Source organism: Coregonus lavaretus, assembly GCF_964263955.1.
Source record: "Coregonus lavaretus genome assembly, chromosome: 3".
In the NCBI taxonomy this organism is placed as follows: Eukaryota; Metazoa; Chordata; class Actinopteri; order Salmoniformes; family Salmonidae; genus Coregonus; species Coregonus lavaretus.
In genome coordinates, this window is record NC_139990.1 from 11,539,512 (window position 1) to 11,558,154 (window position 18,643).

An 18,643-nucleotide genomic window follows, 5' to 3' on the forward strand; every position below is an offset into this window, starting at 1 on the left:
CACACACACTATGACCGCAACATGGAACAGACAGACTGGTGCTTGCTAAGACCACACCCTACAACATAATCAGAAACTCGAACAAAACCATTCAAATGAACAACTCAAAATCAACATGACCATAAACTACCAAGCCAGACTGGAGCAAAGCTCTGCTTCGTGAACGCTTTGTGACCGCACGGACCATGAAACACTTGACTGTTCAAATCTTTAATAAAGACCAACATAGTTTGCATACAGGAATATGGACCATGTTACACACACCTTCAGGAACTGGGTGACATGGTTGCAGAGCACGCGTGTACACACACACACACACACAATAAGGGGCGTGTACCAACAGGATATCTCAAGCATGAGGTTCCTGTAAGTTTGATCGGGACTCCCTAAAAACACACCACTTCCATACAGCTATGACCGGAGGTGACTTTTCGTAGTAGGTTAGAAGAGCATTTTCTCTAAACCTAACCCTTTTCCTAACCTTATTCTCCTAACCTGCTACAAAAAAGTCACTTCCGGTCATAGCTGTATCGAAGTGGCGTGTTTTTAGGGAATCTCCTGTAATACATACACTTCCTCTTTATGGCTTTACCACTTCCTGTGTGTGTTGCTTTGATATATGTACAATATATATATATATATATATAAAAAAGTATGTGAACACCCCTTCAAATTAGTGGATTCGGCTATTTCAGCCACACCCGTTGCTGACAGGTGTATACAATCGAGCACACAGCCATGCAGTCTCCACAGACAAAGATTGGCAGTAAAATGGCCTTACTGAAGAGCTCAGTGACTTTCAACGTGGCACCGTAATAGGATGCCACCGTTCCAACAAGTCAGTTCGTAAAATTTCTGCCCTGCTAGAGCTGCCCCGGTAAACTGTAAGTGCTGTTATTGTCAAGTAGAAATGACTAGGAGCAATAACGGCTCAGCTGCGAAGTGGTAGGCCACACAAGCTCACAGAATGGGACTACCGAGCGCTGAAACGTGTAGCACGTAAACATCATCTGTCCTCACTACAAAGTTCCAAACTGCCTCTGTAAGCAACGTCAACACAATAACTGTTTGTCGGGAGCTTCATGAAATGGGTTCCCATGTCCAAGCAGCCGCACACAAGCCTAAGATCACCATGTGCAATGCCAAGCGTCGGTTGGAGTGGTGTAAAGCTCGCCACCATTGGACTCTGGAGCAGTGGAAACGCGTTCTCTGGAGTGATGAATCACGCTTCACCATCTGGCAGTCCGACGGACAAATCTGGGTTTGGCAGATGCCAGGAGAACGCTACCTGCCCAAATGCATAGTGCCAACTGTAAAGTTTGGTGGAGGAGGAATAATGGTCCTCTGTAGCTCAGCTGGTAGAGCACGGCGCTTGTAACGCCAAGGTAGTGGGTTCGATCCCCGGGACCACCCATACACAAAAAAAATTATGCAAGCATGACTGTAAGTCGCTTTGGATAAAAGCGTCTGCTAAATGGCATATTATTATTATTATGGTCTGGGGCTGTTTTTCATCGTTCGGGCTAGGCCCCTTAGTTCCAGTGAAGGGAAGTCTTAACGCTACAGCATACAATGACATTCTAGACGATTCTGTGCTTCCAAATTTGTGGCAACAGTTTGGGGAAGGCCCATTCCTGTTTCAGCATGACAATGCCCCCGTGGTTTGTCGAGATCGGTGTGGAAGAACTTGACTGGCCTGCACAGAGCCCTGACCTCAACCCCATCGAACACCTTTGGGATGAATTGGAACGCAGACTGTGAGCCAGGCCTAATTGCCCAACATCAGTGCCCGACCTCACCTATGCTCTTGTGGCTGAATGGAAGAAAGTCCCCGCAGCAATGTTCCAACATCTAGTGGAAAGTCTTCCCAGAAGAGTAGAGGCTGTTATAGCAGCAAAGGGGGGGAACCATCTCCATATTAATGCCCATGATTTTGGAATGAGATGTTCGACGAGCAGGTGTCCACATACTTTTGGTCATGTAGTGTATGTCATGCGTCTAACCTGGCCAGTGAGGACAGGTGGACTGGTTCCAGATACACGTATTACTAACACAGCACAGGCCTGCACAGATTACCATGTCTTCATATCATATTGATGCGGCTCCTGAGATATTAAAAACGTATCCAGGTGTTGTGAGATCTGAGACACCTTTACTGTAGGCCTGGTCTGAAAACAACACTAACCTCTTCAGTGTTAATGGTAGAGCTGAGGGAATGGATAGGTGTAATGTATACTTAGCGTTCCGATGGGCTCAGGGAAGCAGCCATATTGCTAATACCCATCAGGTTTCTATGGATCTGCATGCGTCAGACGGTAGGGGCAAGAGAACTGACTGTTGTGTCAACTTGTGTGTGTGTCCATCCAAGTCTACGCTGTGTGTGTGTGCGTACAGTGTAATTTGCGTGTATTCACAGTATAACTGTGTGTATGTATGTTTACAGTGTAAGTTGTGTGTGTTTAGTGCAATGTATGTGTGTCAGTCCGTCAGATCAGTCTCAGATGTGTTTGTGGGACTTGTGTTTCTTGTGTTTCTTCTTCTTTCTGTCCTCTCTGTCGTCATGGCGCCCTCTCTTGGCCTGACTGGGTCCACTGCTGCTGCTGTCACTATCTGACTCCTTCCTCTCTCTCTTCCTCTTCTTTTTCTTCTTCTTCTCCCCCTTCTTCTCCTGAGGAAAGGGGAGGAGAGAGAAACAATTAAAGACAAGAAAGAATCACACTGCTAGAATTGTATATCAGTATCACTACATTAATCATCTATTTAAAATGTTGGAAGATATGTTGGTTATTCTGCAATGTGTCACTGATGTAACTTCTCTCAGGACAGAGAGACAATCATGGTCACCAAGGGGTGTTACCCCAAGTGTTACATTTTACAGGAGTGATAAATACCTCACACGAGAGACAGACCGCCGTAGGCAGACCTGGCTCTCAAGAGAAAACAGGATATGTGCACACTGCCCACAAAATTTACATTTACATTTTAGTCATTTAGCAGATGCTCTTATCCAGAGCAACTTACATGAGCAATTAGGGTTAAGTGCCTTGCTCAAGGGCACATCGACAGATTTTTCACCTAGTCGGCTCGGGGATTAGAACCAGCGACCTTTCGGTTACTGGCACAACGCTCTTAACCACTAAGCTACCTGAGGTGGCAACTGAGCTGCACTTCCTGTATGTATGTATGTATGTATGTATGTATGTATGTATGTATGTATGTATGTATGTATGTATGTATGTATGTATGTATGTATGTATGTATGTATGACCATACTAGAGAGACATATTTCCCTTAGATTACACAGACCCACAAAGGAAACCAAAACAAATCCAATAAACTCCCATATCTAATGTGTGAAATATTGCTGTGCAATCACAGCAGCAAGATTTGTGACCTGTTGCCACAAGAAAAGGGCAACCAGTGAAGAACAAACACCATTGTAAATACAACCCATAATTATGGGTTCCTGAGTGGCGCAGTGGTCTAAGGCACTGCATCGCAGTGCTAGCTGTGCCACTAGAGATCCAGCCGGCCGCGACCGGGAGACTCATGGGCAGCGCACAATTGGCCTAGCGTTGTCCAGGGTAGGGGAGGGAATGGCCGGCAGGGATGTAGCTCAGTTGATAGAGCATGGCGATTGCAACGCCAGGGTTGTGGGTTCGATTCCCACGGGGGACCAGTATGACAAAATTAAATAAAAAATGTATTCACTAACTGTAAGTCGCTCTGGATAAGAGCGTCTGCTAAATGACTAAAATGTAATATTACTATTTGCATGTAACGCTGTATATAGCCATAATATGACATTTGAAATGTATATTTTCCTTTGAAACTTGTGAGTGTAATGTTTACTGTTCATATTTGATTGTTTATTTCACTTGTGTTTATTATCTATTTCACTTGCTTTGGCAATGTAAACATATGTTTCCCATGCCAATAAAGCCCTTTGAATTGAGAGAGAGACACCCTGTAGACTATTGACACGTACCACTGGCGTCAATCAATCCTTACCATGGAGAATATAAAACCTTGTGTTCTATTTCACTCTGTGGTCCTTACCTTCTTCTCTTTTTTCTCCTTCTTCTTCTTCTTGTGTGAGTCCTGTGGAGGTTGGGTTTTGCGGACTGCTAGTGGGATGAGGTTGGGGTTGATAGGCTCTTTCTGTAGCTGCTGTGGCTCATCATCGCCCTCCTCAGGTATCAGATCATACTGCAGCCCTGGGGCCGAGAAACAGTCCTTAGCAAAGTGCCCTGAGAGAGAGAGAGAGAGAAACAGTCTTTAGCAAAGTGACCTGAGAGAGAGCTAGAAACAGTCCTTAGCAAATAGACCTGAGAGCGATAAACAGTCCTTAGCAAAGAGACCTGAGAGCGATAAACAGTCCTTAGCAAAGAGACCTGAGAGCGATAAACAGTCCTTAGCAAATAGACCTGAGAGCGATAAACAGTCCTTAGCAAATAGACCTGAGAGCGATAAACAGTCCTTAGCAAAGAGACCTGAGAGCGATAAACAGTCCTTAGCAAATAGACCTGAGAGCGATAAACAGTCCTTAGCAAATAGACCTGAGAGCGATAAACAGTCCTTAGCAAAGAGACCTGAGAGAGAGAGAGTGAGAGCGAGATGAGAGAGCTAGAGAGAAACATAATACGCTACATTAGGGTGGAGGTAAGCAACAGCGGCCAGTGTGTAGAGGCTTTTATTCCAGTCCAGTTCCAAACACACATAATTCAAGGATTGATTGAAGGTCTTCAGGATTAGTTGAATTCGTTTGTCTTGAAAGAATGTGTTCATTAGGAATATGAACGGTTATTTGAATATCCAAACAGACATTACTACTCGAATACTATTCATTTTTGTGATAAAATACCTGTGTGACATTGTTACATACAAGGACATTTCAAATTATTAATTTAATAAAACAAACTTTTCAATGTGGTTGTTATGATGTGCACTGTACGCCCCATAAACAGACCGGCAGCCTTCACCTGTGTAGCTTGTTGTTTATGTTGGCCAATCAAAGCGGCTCAATGTGTAGCAAGTGGAGTGAGAATTCACTAATGCAATGCAAGATGGAATAAAATTACGGAATTAAAAGTTAGCGAAATGAGAAGGAGTAGGCTACAATGAGCAACCAACAGGTAGGCTGTTTTATCTGAATGGGGTTGGGGAGAAAGCGCAGCATGTGGCCTCAATTAGCGTAGCTAGCTAGCTTCTCTAGGCTACTCCAGTCAAGACAGGCACTGTTATATGGGATGATAAATAACATTGTGGCTGCTACATGTTAGCTAGTCATGGCTGTAGCCGAGTTGCCTTTGAGTCTCTCCCTATTCCTCCGTCTGCTCACAGCTGCAGCAATAGAGCGCTCAAGTTTTCAATATCCGAGAAATTCATGATACTATTCGAATAGCGAAAATATTTCTAACCCCCCCATCCCTGGTGTTTATGTTGCAGTAATGTCGTACCTTTGCAGCCACACTTCTTACAGGTGGTGTTGAGTACAGCCTCCAATGTGATCCTCCGTCCTGTACCATCTTTGAACTGTCTACGCCTCCGCTCATCCTGCCTGCACACACATGCGCGCGCAGACACACACACACAAAATTGAAAACAACAGCAATAGCCAATCATCGTATCAGTGCACCCAGACAAATACATACTCTGCTATGACATTGTTGGGGTCCAGGTCTTTCCCTGTTCCTTGATTGACAGCTTTCATTGAGAAGGAGAGCTTAACCTTGTCATCACGCATCTTAGAAAGATGGAGGGAGGGAGAGGTAAGGACATGTTCAAAATAATTTGTTCATTAGGGAGAGATGGAGTTTGTTTGTGTGTATGTGTCAGCGTGTTACCTCTCTCCCGATGACCTTGATCCACACCTGCTCTCCCACATCGACGACTTCTGCAACATTCTCAACCCTACAGGCTGACAACTCACTGATATGGACCAACCCTGAGAGACAGCGAGAAGAGAGAAAGTGGGAGAGATAGAGAGAAGGGGAAGAGGTAGAAAAAAATTAGGAGAAAGAGTAAGAGTAGTGCCTCAGCAGAAACCGTAATACTCAAAACAGACAAAGATATTATAAAACAGAAAGACATCACAAAGCAACACAAAGAGATCACAAAGTCAAAGACATTGTAAAGTGAAAGATGCCCAAAGGTGTCCGCATGCTACCCAGCCGAAACATTTCGGAAGAGTTCGTGCATATATCATGCTGTTTGGCACACACATTTTCTCTCTCGAGGCCAGCCGAAGTTCGGGAGCCAAAGTCTACGCCACTTCGTCAGTGATTGGGCAACAGTAGGGATTCTTCAATAAAGTCTTTGTTGTCATTCAACAAGAGACAACTCGTTTTCATGCACATTTTTTCTTTGAGAAATAATGCACCAAACATCTTAATTAGATGTAAAATTGCGAGACTAAGATCTCCAAATTAATTAAAGATTTCTTGAGTTATATTAGATTAATTCTGACTATTTTGAGGAAGTATACTGGCTACAGCGTCTCAAAATGGACAAACAGTACTATTGCTGCTTTTTTCTCGTTTTCCAAGCTAAGGTCTTTTAAGGGAGTATGCAAGCACACTCGTTCAAGGCGCCAGCCGAACTGAAGCATGCTGATGCCTTAAGCCTACCCTGCTTCCTGTAGCCAGGAATCTTGATGAAGGCTCCGTAGGTCTGTACAGAAGCCACCTCTCCCTTCACGATACTGTACATGGCTGGCAAGCCATCTAGTCCTGCAGGCTCCTGCTGGTCATGGTCAAAGTCTGCCATGATGATGATGGCGCCTCACAGGATAACTCTCTCCCTGCAGACACACAGGAGGACCACTGGATTAGGTTAGGAGATGATCATCATGCAAAGACTGGGTGCAAAATCTAAATATTCTGTAATGTTGCACCCCACTGAATAAGCCTGGTTATGTATTTTGTCACTCTGCTTTGAAACTGTGTACCCTTCCTCCTTCTTAATGCGTTGTTTGGAGTAATCACTGATCTGATTTGCTAGCAGATGGTAACAGGCTTATGTGATGCTCCATTAGCTGTTACAGGTTAGGTACTGTTTGGCGTAGCACAGAATTTTCTACCAACCTTAACTTGCCAATACTTTCTCAATTCCTGACTTGGAAGACACTTTTAAACGTCCATGTCTAGTTGCAGAGGGTTTGTTTGAATTTAGAAAATGCTCTGTTATTAAATGCAATCCATTTATTGCTACATGAAGTATTCCAACAATGTTTACACCGCCATCTTGTCTATTTCAAATGTTCCTCTCATTGATCGAGACAGGCGAGTGTCATCATGACGTACAGCACTTTGGGGTGGACACCCACCTGTCTCAATCAATGAGACAATATTTGAAAAAGAAAAAAGATGGTGGCGTACACATTGTTTATCAGCCAGCTGGAACAGAGTCTGACTAAGCAATATGTTTAATAGCTATGCATACAGTATAGAATACATGGCTGGCTCTGGGGTCGACTAGCTACTATAAACAGCCTATGTAACTTTGCAAACAAGCAGTATGTTGCTGAGGGTGGCAAACTGATTCAAAATGTAGCAGATAAAACTAGCGTTTTACCTTTTGTTGTTTATGGTTTTCTGCCTAGTCTTCGGCTACAGTTTTGAAGCAGTAGATTGGCTAGCTAGTTAGCTAGGCTAGCGAGCTTATATAGCCTATGGCTAGTAGCCTTGGCGTTGTTAGCTTTCCCTACTTTAGACAAGGGCCAAATTCCACTAAAAATATACTTATATACACTTCTTATAGAGATATATGTAGCCATCAAATCTTAACCCGCATCTACACACGTTTATATAAACATTATTATAAGTTATAGCTACCTTGTGTGCCGAGTATTTATTTTTGTAGTCTTGTTGTTTTCTTCCGGTTCAAGGGCCATGGTCAACAACCGCAATAACCAATCATCGTTAACAGAGGAGCGGAGAACCAATCAATCGCCCTGAAAACCGGAAGTACTTCACGCCGCTCTTCACTTCGTACTTGTTTCGAAAGCCGTTTGTCGAAAGAAGTTCATTAATTTAAGTCGATTCATATTATACTAAATCGTGTTCATTGAGTTGTTAAACCATGATTGAGCCAAAGAAGAGACCGGGGGACATGGCTTTGGTTCCTGCCGGCGGAGTCAAGAGGCCCAGGACCGAGCTGATCGCCGCGGCACAGTCACAACAGATCATGGCCATGGTAAGAAATGAGGGGGGACATCAAAATACAACAATTTCGCTAGTTAGCTTCAGAGAGTTGTTAACTATCAATGTTTTCAGTCTTTCAACTAGTAACCGGCAAATCACCTCAATTGCCGCTTTGATAAGCTGTGACTGAGATATTGACTTGTTTGCTACCTAAGGCTATCCAATGCAAATACTGCTAGCAGAAAACTCATTTTGATAGCTAGTTAGCAAGTAGAATTAGCCCAGCTCGGCTCACTTTACTTTATCAGCTACAGTCGTGGTCAAACGTTTTGGGAATGACACAAATACTAATTTTCACAAAGTCTGCTGCCTCAGTTTTGATGATGGCAATTGGCTATACTCCAGAATGTCATGAAGAGTGACTAGATGAATTGCAATTAATTGCAAAGTCCCTCTTTGCCATGAAAATGAATTTAATCCCCAAAAAACATTTCCACTGCATTTCAGCCCTGCCACAAAAGGACCAGCTGCCATCATGTCAGTGATTCTCTCGTTAACACAGGTGAGAGTGTTGACGAGGACAAGGCTGGAGATCACTCTGTCATGTTGATTGAGTTAGAATAACAGACTGGATGAGTTAGAGTAACAGACTGGAATTTAAAAGGAGGGTGGTGCTTGAAATCATTGTTCTTCCTCTGTTAACCATGGTTAACTGTAAGGAAACACGTGCCGTCATCATTGCTTTGCACAAAAAGGGCTTCACAGCCAAGGATATTGCTGCTAGTAAGATTGCACCTAAATCAACCATTTGTCGGATCATCAAGAACTTCAAGGAGAGAGGTTCAATTGTTGTGAAAAAGGCGTCAGGGCGCCCAAGAAAGTCCAGCAAGCGCCAGGACCGTCTCCTAAAGTTGATTCAGCTGCGGGATCGGGGCACCACCAGTGCAGAGCTTGCTCAGGAATGGCAGCAGGCAGGTGTGAGTGCATCTGCACGCACAGTGAGGCGAAGACTTTTGGAGGATGGCCTGGTGTCAAGAAGGGCAGCAAAGAAGCCACTTCTCTCCAGGAAAAACATCAGGGACATACTGATATTCTGCAGAAGGTACGGGGATTGGACTGCTGAGGACTGGGGTAAAGTCATGTTCTCTGATGAATCCCCTTTCCGATTGGGGCATCCGGAAAACACCTTGTCCGGAGAAGACAAGGTGAGCGCTACCATCAGTCCTGTGTCATGCCAACAGTAAAGCATCCTGAGACCATTCATGTGTGGGGTTGCTTCTCAGCCAAGGGAGTGGGCTCACTCACAATTTTGCCTAAGAACACAGTCATGAATAAAGAATGGTACCAACACATCCTCCGAGAGCAACTTCTCCCAACCATCCAAGAACAGTTTGGTGACGACCAATGCCTTTTCCAGCATGATGGAGCACCTTGCCATAAGGCAAAAGTGATAACTAAGTGGCTCGGGGAACAAAAAATAGAAATGTTGGGTCCATGGCCAGGAAACTCCCCAGACCTTAATCCCATTGAGAACTTGTGGTCGATCCTCAAGAGGCGGGTGGACAATATCTCATAACACTGAAGCAGCGAACTTTGTGAAGACAATACTTGTGTAATTCTCAACTTTTGACCACGACTGTAGTTTAATCGATACCAGGATTGTAAGTGATCCATGCACATACAGTAACGCTCTGAGAATAGTCCTGTGTGTGCACGTGCCTGTGACAGTGTGCTATGATGATCTAATCTAACATGTCCCCTCTCCAGGGCCCTCCCCGCAACTCCAGCCTGCAAGCTCCCATCATGCTGATGTGTGGCCATGAGGGCGAGGTCTACTGCTGCAAGTTCCACCCCAACGGGGCCACATTGGCCTCCTCTGGCTATGACAGGCTCATCTGTGAGTTACATTTTTTTTTAAATGTATTGAGTATATATATATATACACACACACACACACACACACACACACACACACACACACACACACAGTGGTGTGAAAAAGTGTTTGCCCCCTTCCTGATTTGTTTGCATGTTTGTCACACTTAAATGTTTCAGATCATCAAACAAATTTAAATATTAGTCAAAGATAACACAAGTAAACACAAAATCCAGTTTTGAAATGAAGGTTGTTATTATTAAGGGAAAACAAAATCCAAACCTACATGGCCCTGTGTGAAAAAGTGTTTGCCCCCCGTTATAACACAACTCAACTGTGGTTTATCACACCTGAGTTCAATTCCTCTAGCCACACCCAGGCCTGATTACTGCCACACCTGTTCTCAATCAAGGAATCACTTAAATAGGACCTGCCTGACAAAGTGAAGTAGACCAAAAGATCCTCAAAAGCTAGACATCATGCCGAGATCCAAAGAAATTCAGGAACAAATGAGAGAAAGTAATTGAGATCCATCAGTCTGGAAAAAGTTTTAAAGCCACTTCTAAGGCTTTGGGACTCCAGCGAACCACAGTGAGAGCCATTATCCACAAATGGCGAAAACATGGAACAGTGGTGAACCTTCCCAGGAGTGGCCGGCCGACCAAAATTACCCCAAGAGCGCAGCGACGACTCATCCAAGAGGTCACAAAAGACCCCACAACAACATCCAAAGAGCTGCAGGCCTCACTTGCCTCAGTTAAGGTCAGTGTTCATGACTCCACCATAAGAAAGACACTGGGCAAAAATGACCTGCATGGCAGAGTTCCAAGACGAAAACCACTGCTGAGCAAAAATAACATTAAGGCTCGTCTCATTTTTGCCAGAAAACATCTTGATGATCCCCAAGACCTTTGGGAAAATACTCTGTGGACTGACGAGACAAAAGTTGAACTTTTTGCAAGGTGTGTGTCCCATTACATCTGGTGTAAAAGTAACACCGCATTTCAGAAAAAGAACCAACAGTTAAATATGGTGGTGGTAGTGTGATGGTCTGGGCCTGTTTTGCTGCTTCAGGACCTGGAAGACTTTCTGTGATAAATGGAACCATGAATTCTGCTGTCTACCAAAAAAATCCTGAAGGCGAATGTCCGGCCATCTGTTTGACCTCAAGCTGAAGCGAACTTGGGTTCTGCAGCAGGACAATGATCCAAAACACACCAGCAAGTCCACCTCTGAATGGCTGAAGAAAAACAAAATGAAGACTTTGGAGTGGCCTAGTCAAAGTCCTGACCTGAATCCTATTGAGATGCTGTGGCATGACCTTTAAAAAGGCAGTTCATGCTCGAAAACCCTCCAATGTGGCTGAATTACAGCAATTCTGCGACGATGAGCGGGCCAAAATTCCTCCACAGCGCTGTAAAAGACTCATTGCAAATTATCGCAAAAGCTTGATTGCAGTTGTTGCTGCTAAGGGTGGCCCAACCAGTTATTAGGTTGTAATAATAAAAAATAAAATAATAATAATTGTAAAGTCGTTATCCCACTGGCTATAAGGTGAATGCACCTATTTGTAAGTCGCTCTGGATAAGAGCGTCTGCTAAATGACGTACATGTAAATGTAATCACTTTTTCACACAGGGCCATGTGGGTTTGGATTTTGTTTTCCCTTAATAATAACAACCTTCATTTCTAAACTGCATTTTGTGTTTACTTGTGTTATCTTTGACTAATATTTAAATGTGTTTGATCTGAAACATTGAAGTGTGACAAACATACAAATCAGGAAGGGGGCAAACACTTTTTCACACCACTGTATGTGTGTGTGTGTGTATATATATATATATATATATATATATATATATATATATATACAGTTGAAGTCGGAATTTTACATACACTTAGGTTGGAGTCATTAAAACTATTTTTTCAACCACTCCACAGACTTCTTGTTAACAAACTATAGTTTTGGCAAGTCGGTTAGGACATATACTTTGCATGACACAAGTAATTTTTCCAACAATTGTTTACAGACAGATTATTTCACTTATAATTCACTGTATCACAATTCCAGTGGGTCAGAAGTCATGGCTTTAGAAGCTTCTGATAGGCTAATTGACATAATTTGAGTCAATTGGAGGTGTACCTGTGGATGTATTTCAAGGCCTACCTTCAAACTCGGTGCCTTTTTGCTTGGCATCATGGAAAAATGAAAAGAAACCAGCCAAGACCTCAGAAAAAAAATTGTAGACCTCCACAAGTCTGGTTCATCCTTGGGGGCAATTTCCAAACGCCTGAAGGTACCACGTTCATCTGTACAAACAATAGTACGCAAGTATAAACACCATGGGACCACGCAGCCATCATACCGCTCAGGAAGAGACGTGTTCTGTCTCCTAGAGATTAACATACTTTGGTGTGAAAAGTGCAACTCAATCCCAGAACAACAGCAAAGGACCTTGTGAAGATGCTGGAGGAAACGGGTACAAAAGTATCTATATCCACAGTAAAACGAGTCCAATATCGACATAACCTGAAATGCCGCTCAGCAAGGAAGAAGCCACTGCTCCAAAACCGCTATAGAAAAGCCAGACTACGGTTTGCAACTGCACATGGGGACAAAGATTGTACTTTTTTGGAGAAATGTCCTCTGGACACTAAAGTCCATGGAGAATAAGAGCACCACCTCCCAGCTGCCCACTGCACTGAGGCTAGGAAACACTGTCACCACCGATAAATCTACGATAATCGAGAATTTCAATAAGCATTTTGCTACGGCTGACCATGCTTTCCACCTGGCTACTCCTGCCCCGGCCACCAGTTCTGCCACCGCCCGCCCGCCCGCTTCTCCTTCACCCAAATTCCGATAGCTGATGTTCTGAAAGAGCTGCAAAATCTGGACCCCTACAAATCAGCTGGGCTAGACAATCTGGACCCTTTCCTTCTAAAATTAGCAGCCGAAATTGTAGCAACCCCTATTACTAGCTTGTTCAACCTCTCTTTCGTATCATCTGAGATCCTCAGAGATTGGAAAGCTGCCGCGGTCATCCCCCTCTTCAAAGGGGGTGACGCTCTAGATCCAAACTGTTACAGACCTATATCCATCCTGCCCTGCCTTTCGAAAGTATTTGAAAGCCAAGTTAACAAACAGATCACCGTCCATTTCGAATCCCACCGTACCTTCTCCGCTATGCAATCTGGTTTCCGAGCTGGTCATGGGTGCACCTCAGCCACGCTAAAGGTCCTAAATGATATTATAACCGCGATCGATAATAGACAGTACTGTGCAGCCGTCTTCATCGACCTGGCCAAGGCTTTCGACTGTCAATTTCCGCATTCTTATTAGCAGACTAAATAGCCTTGGTTTCTCAAATGACTGCCTCGCCTGGTTCACCAACTACTTCTCAGATGGAGTTCAATGTGTCAAATCAGAGGGCCTGTTGTCTGGACCTCTGGCAGTCTCTATGGGGGTGCCACAGGGTTCAATTCTCGGGCCGATTCTATTCTCAATGATGTCGCTCTTGCTGCTGGTGACTCTCAGATCCACCTCTATGCAGACGACACCATTTTGTATACTTCTGGCCCTTCATTGGACACTGTGTTAACAAAACTCCAAACGAGCTTCAATGCCATACAACACTCCTTCCGTAGCCTTCAACTGCTCTTAAACGCTAGTAAAACTAAATGCATGCTCTTCAATCACCCGCCTGCCCAACTAGAATCACTACTCTTGGCGGGTCTGACTTAGAATATGTGGACAACTACAAATACCTAGGTGTCTGGTTAGACCGTGAACTCTCCTTCCAGACTCACATTAAGCATCTCCAATCCAAAGTTAAATATAGAATTGGCTTCCTATTTCGCAACAAAGCCTCCTTCACTCATGCTGCCAAACATGCCCTCGTAAAACGGACTATCCTACCGATCCTTGACTTCGGCGATGTCATTTACAAAATAGCCTCCAACACTCTACTCAGCAAATTGGATGTAGTCTATCACAGTGCCATCCGTTTTGTCACCAAAGCCCCATATACTCCCCACCATTGTGACCTGTACGCTATCATTGGCTGGCCCTCACTACATATTCGTCGCCAAACTCACTGGCTCCAGGTTATCTATAAATCACTTCTAGGCAAATCCCCGCCTTATCTTAGATCATTGGTCACCATAGCAACACCCACCCGTAGTATGCGTTCCAGCAGGTATATCTCACTGGTCATCCCCAAAGCCAACACCTCCTTTGGCGCCATTCCTTCCAGTTCTCTGCTGCAAATGACTGGAACGAACTGCAAAAATCTCTGCAGCTGAAGACACTTATCTCCCTCACTAACTTTAAGCATCAGTTGTCAGAGCAGCTTACCGATCACTGCACCTGTACACAGCCCATTTGTAATTAGCCCACCCAACTACCTCATCCCCATATTGTTATTTACATTGTTATTTATTTTGCTCATTTGCACCCCAGTATCTCTATTTGCACATCATCTTCTGCACATCTATCACTCCAGTGTTAATACTAAATTGTAATTATTTTGCACTATAGCCTATTTATTGCCTTACCTCCATAACTTACTACATTTGCACACACTGTATATAGATCTTCTATTGTGTTATTGACTGTACGTTTTGTTTATTCCATATGTAACTCTGTTTGTTTTTTTACCGCACTGCTTTGCTTCATCTTGGCCAGGTGGCAGTTATAAATGAGAACTTGTTCTCAACTGGCTTACCTGGTTAAATAAAGGTGAAATAAAAATACCCAAGAAGACTTGAGGCTGTAATCGCTGCCAAAGGTGCTTCAACAAATGACTGAGTAAAGGGTCTGAATACTTATGTAAATGTCATATTTCAGTTTTTTTATTTTTAATACATTTGCAAAAAAATCTAAAAACCTGTTTTTGCTTTGTCATTATTGGGTATTTTTTGTAGATTGAGGGGAGGAAAACAATTGTATCCTGTTTAGAATAAGGCTGTAACGTAAGAAAATGTGGACAAAGTCAAGGGGTCTAAATACTTTCCGAAGGCACTATGTACACACACACACACACACACACTACTCTCGCTGACTTGACCTAACTGGCAACAACACTCATCCATCTCCCTCTCTCTCTACAGTGATGTGGAATGTGTATGGGGACTGTGATAACTTTGCCACCCTGAAGGGACACAGTGGAGCTGTGATGGAGCTTCACTACAACACAGACGGCAGGTAGGATATACATTCACACACTCGCTCAGGTCCGGCAAAAACGTCATGTTGTGTGATTGCTGTTGTTGATTAAACGTTGGGTCAATATCACGTGTGTTTAACGACCCTATCCCCACCTGTGTGTGTGCAGCCTGCTGTTCAGTGCCAGTACAGATAAGACAGTGGGAGTGTGGGACAGTGAGACGGGCGAGAGAATCAAGCGTCTGAAAGGCCACACCTCCTTCGTTAACTCCTGCTACCCTGCTCGCCGCGGACCCCAGCTCGTCTGTACCGGCAGTGACGACGGAACTGTCAGGGTAACTATGCCTACCACAGACTGCATTAATTAAGCCAGTGTTCTTCAAACCTGGTTCTAGACAACTACTGTGTGTGCATGCTTTAGGTCCATTCCAGCACTACTAACATGCCTGATTACCTGATCAAGTTCTCTTATGAGCAGTGTATTTATTGCATCAGGCGTGTTAACACTGGGCTGGAACTAAAGCCCACCCTGCACTTTTTGAGTGTTGGTTGAATGTGGTAAGTGGAGGACAACCGTAATTAGGATATTGTGGTGTTGTTTGTTAACAGTGTGTGTGTGTTGTAGCTGTGGGACATCCGTAAGAAGGGGGCGGTCCATACGTTCCAGAACACCTACCAGGTGTTGGCCGTCACATTCAACGACACCAGCGACCAGATCCTGTCTGGAGGCATCGACAATGACATCAAGGTACATGTGTGTGTATGAATGTGTGAAAGAAAGACCTGGGCCCGTGTCCACAAAGTATCTCAGAGTAGGAGTGCTGATCTAGGATTAGTTTTGCCTTTTAGATCATAATGAAAAAGATTATATGAACAGATCCTAAATCAGCACTCCAACTCTGAGATGCTTTGTGGCTACGGGCCTGGATCCTACCAGGAGGCAAGGCTACTGTGTCATACAGTGATTAACCCCTTGTGTAGGTGTGGGACCTGAGGCAGAATAAGCTAATCTACAGTATGCATGGTCATGGTGATTCTCTGACTGGACTCAGCCTGAGCTCAGAGGGATCCTACCTCCTCTCCAACTCCATGGACAACACAGGTCAGTGTGTGGGTGTGTCAGATTTAGAGGTTTGTGTGTGATTGAACCTCTCTCTGTGTGTTTACAGTACTTGATTATGTGTACAATTGTGTGTGTTGTCCTGTAGTGCGTATTTGGGACGTCCGTCCGTTCGCTCCCAAGGAGAGGTGTGTGAAGATATTCCAGGGGAACATTCACAACTTTGAGAAGGTAAATAAAATACTTTTGATCAGAGAGTATGAGATTCAAGTGTTTTGATTTTAGAACTGGACGAAGACTTTCAGTGTGAGTGTCAGTATTTGTGCTCATATCATGTTTGATAAGCCTAGTGGCCTGCTATAGCATGGTTATATCATGTTAATACACTCTGCATAGGTTTTGTTTATAATACATTGCTGTGTCTGCAGAACCTTCTGAGGTGTTCCTGGTCTGCTGACGGCAGCAAGATTGCAGCAGGCTCAGCTGACAGGTGAACACACACACACACACACACACTCTCCGCAATACAAAACCTCAACATAAATGCACCAATCACCTCTTTTATGATCCTTTATAAGCTGTGTGTGTGTGTCCAGGTTTGTGTATGTGTGGGACACCACCTCTCGTAGGATCCTGTACAAGCTGCCAGGCCACGCTGGGTCAGTCAACGAGGTTGCCTTCCACCCTGAGGAACCTATTGGTGAGAGGACTCTATGTTTATTTTTGGCTGGCTAATCACACTCTCTTTCTATGGCTTTTTTCCATTGAGTGCTTAGTCTTTCTCTCTCTAGTTCTTTATTTTCTCCTTTCTCTAATAGTGTTATTTTTTTAAACTTTCCCACAGTCCTCTCTGGCGCCAGTGACAAGAGACTCTACATGGGAGAGATTCAGTAGGACTGTCGTGTGTGTGAGAGCGCGTGTGAGAGAGAAGGCAATTGTATGTTCATCTGAGCGTGTAGTGTGTGAGTGTGTGTGTTCTGCTCTGTTGTGTGTATGGATGCAGCCCCCCTGTGTGAATGATCAGTACTCTGTACTTTACATGCTTTTGTTTCTTTAGTAACAAACTCAAGAGACAGTATTTTGAGTTTATAATTTCCAGTCACAACAACCAACACCTGTATTTTTTTTATTTCTCTTAATAAACTACGTCTGGGAAAATGTTGTTCTGCCGTTTCTTCTGTTCTTGTTGAAGCTGTGTGTATGTCTTTACTCTGAAAGTATTAGTATGTAAGCCTGGCCTTTTAAACAGTGACACTCTTAATAAACACAGCAATACAACCAAATAGGGTTTTAAATAGCCATAAAGTTTAATTGAGGAGAGTTTTAGAATGTTAAATCCAAATTAGATTGCTCAATCTAAGTAATACATATGTATTGAAATTATTTTACCAGTAGCTGCCTACCAGTATAGAGCATGGACCTAGATATTGTATTATTCTCACTCTTATTTCTCTGTTAATTCCGTTAAAAAATTTTTTTCGCTGCTAGTCCTGTTTCTTTTGTCTCTGCTGAACGCCTCGCGGTCCACTGTTCAATTCACCACAGGGCCGGTCCTGTCCGTTCTGCCCCCTCAAAAAAAAACTACAATAGTGGCAGTAAGCAAAATTACGTTAAAGACGTTGGAAATACGGACCGGAACAAAAATCAATGTCCGTGGATATGGAAGTCAAGGTCGGTCCGGACTGCACCAAAAAAATACGTGCTTACTGAGGTTTTGCCTGAAATTTAATTTTTGGAATGCCCATTTATGTGGTAAGCCTAACGTTTGTAAAACACACAAAAAAGACGTCCAAAAGACGTCGGCTCTAGCGTACTAGGGTGTAGCCACAATGTCCGCCGCAACGGAATTTTATGAATGCCCATCCATGTGGTAGGCCCACTATTTGTAAAACAGGCCTTTGCATTGGCTTTATTAGTCCTGATTCCTGTAACTAACAAGTTGTCTATTTGAGCTCTGAATATCAGTTACCCAACTTTATCAGGAGTTATCGTGAGCTTATTTGCAATGTGTTTACAGATCGGGAAATGCAGAAATATTTTCTTTTTCGCTATGACCAGGTTGTCAAAAATGTATGGATACAAACTTGAAACCACTGATCATAACAATGGGGTGAAACTCCTGGACAACAGTTGTGATTGTCCATTCCATATAATTTCCATTTTACTTTGACCTGTCCTGTTTTTAGGATATGTTTGTTAACATGACAGCGCATTTTTTTTACTTGATTGGGCGCCATTTAGGTTGGGCTATTTGATCGGAGAAACCTGCATGATGTAAAATGTGGCCGTCTCATTACATTGTCATACATTTTATTTCCACCCTGTAGGCTACAGAAAAGGCCACATACTCGTTCTACCATATCCTATAGATGTTGTTTTTTTTGGACCGAACGTTG

The 18,643-nt window shown here is 43.6% G+C and overlaps 2 protein-coding genes across 3 annotated transcripts; one reads left to right on the plus strand and one right to left on the minus strand.

The window, feature by feature from the left end:
- Window positions 1–1,437: 1,437 nt before the first annotated feature.
- zcchc17 (zinc finger, CCHC domain containing 17) lies at window positions 1,438–7,892 on the minus strand. 2 transcript variants are annotated; one of them, XM_084158498.1, is made up of 7 exons: window positions 7,836–7,892; window positions 6,630–6,802; window positions 5,847–5,947; window positions 5,655–5,746; window positions 5,460–5,560; window positions 4,060–4,250; window positions 1,438–2,668 (listed from the first exon to the last, which is right to left on the minus strand). In XM_084158498.1, exons 2-7 carry the CDS (start codon window positions 6,766–6,768, stop codon window positions 2,498–2,500), a joined length of 795 nt encoding a protein of 264 aa, XP_084014624.1. In that variant the 5' UTR covers window positions 6,769–6,802; window positions 7,836–7,892; the 3' UTR covers window positions 1,438–2,497. The 2 variants fall into 2 exon arrangements, with proteins under 2 accessions (XP_084014624.1, XP_084014625.1); XM_084158499.1 differs by having other exon boundaries at window positions 2,410–2,668; window positions 7,576–7,892.
- A 59-nt stretch (window positions 7,893–7,951) lies between these two features.
- Window positions 7,952–17,409, plus strand: snrnp40 (small nuclear ribonucleoprotein 40 (U5)). The gene is made up of 10 exons (XM_084148751.1): window positions 7,952–8,196; window positions 9,912–10,041; window positions 15,133–15,226; window positions 15,357–15,522; window positions 15,813–15,935; window positions 16,169–16,289; window positions 16,396–16,478; window positions 16,676–16,737; window positions 16,844–16,947; window positions 17,092–17,409. The coding sequence occupies exons 1-10, from the start codon at window positions 8,083–8,085 to the stop codon at window positions 17,139–17,141; spliced, it is 1,047 nt and encodes a 348-aa protein (XP_084004877.1). The 5' UTR covers window positions 7,952–8,082; the 3' UTR covers window positions 17,142–17,409.
- The last annotated feature ends 1,234 nt before the right edge of the window (window positions 17,410–18,643 follow it).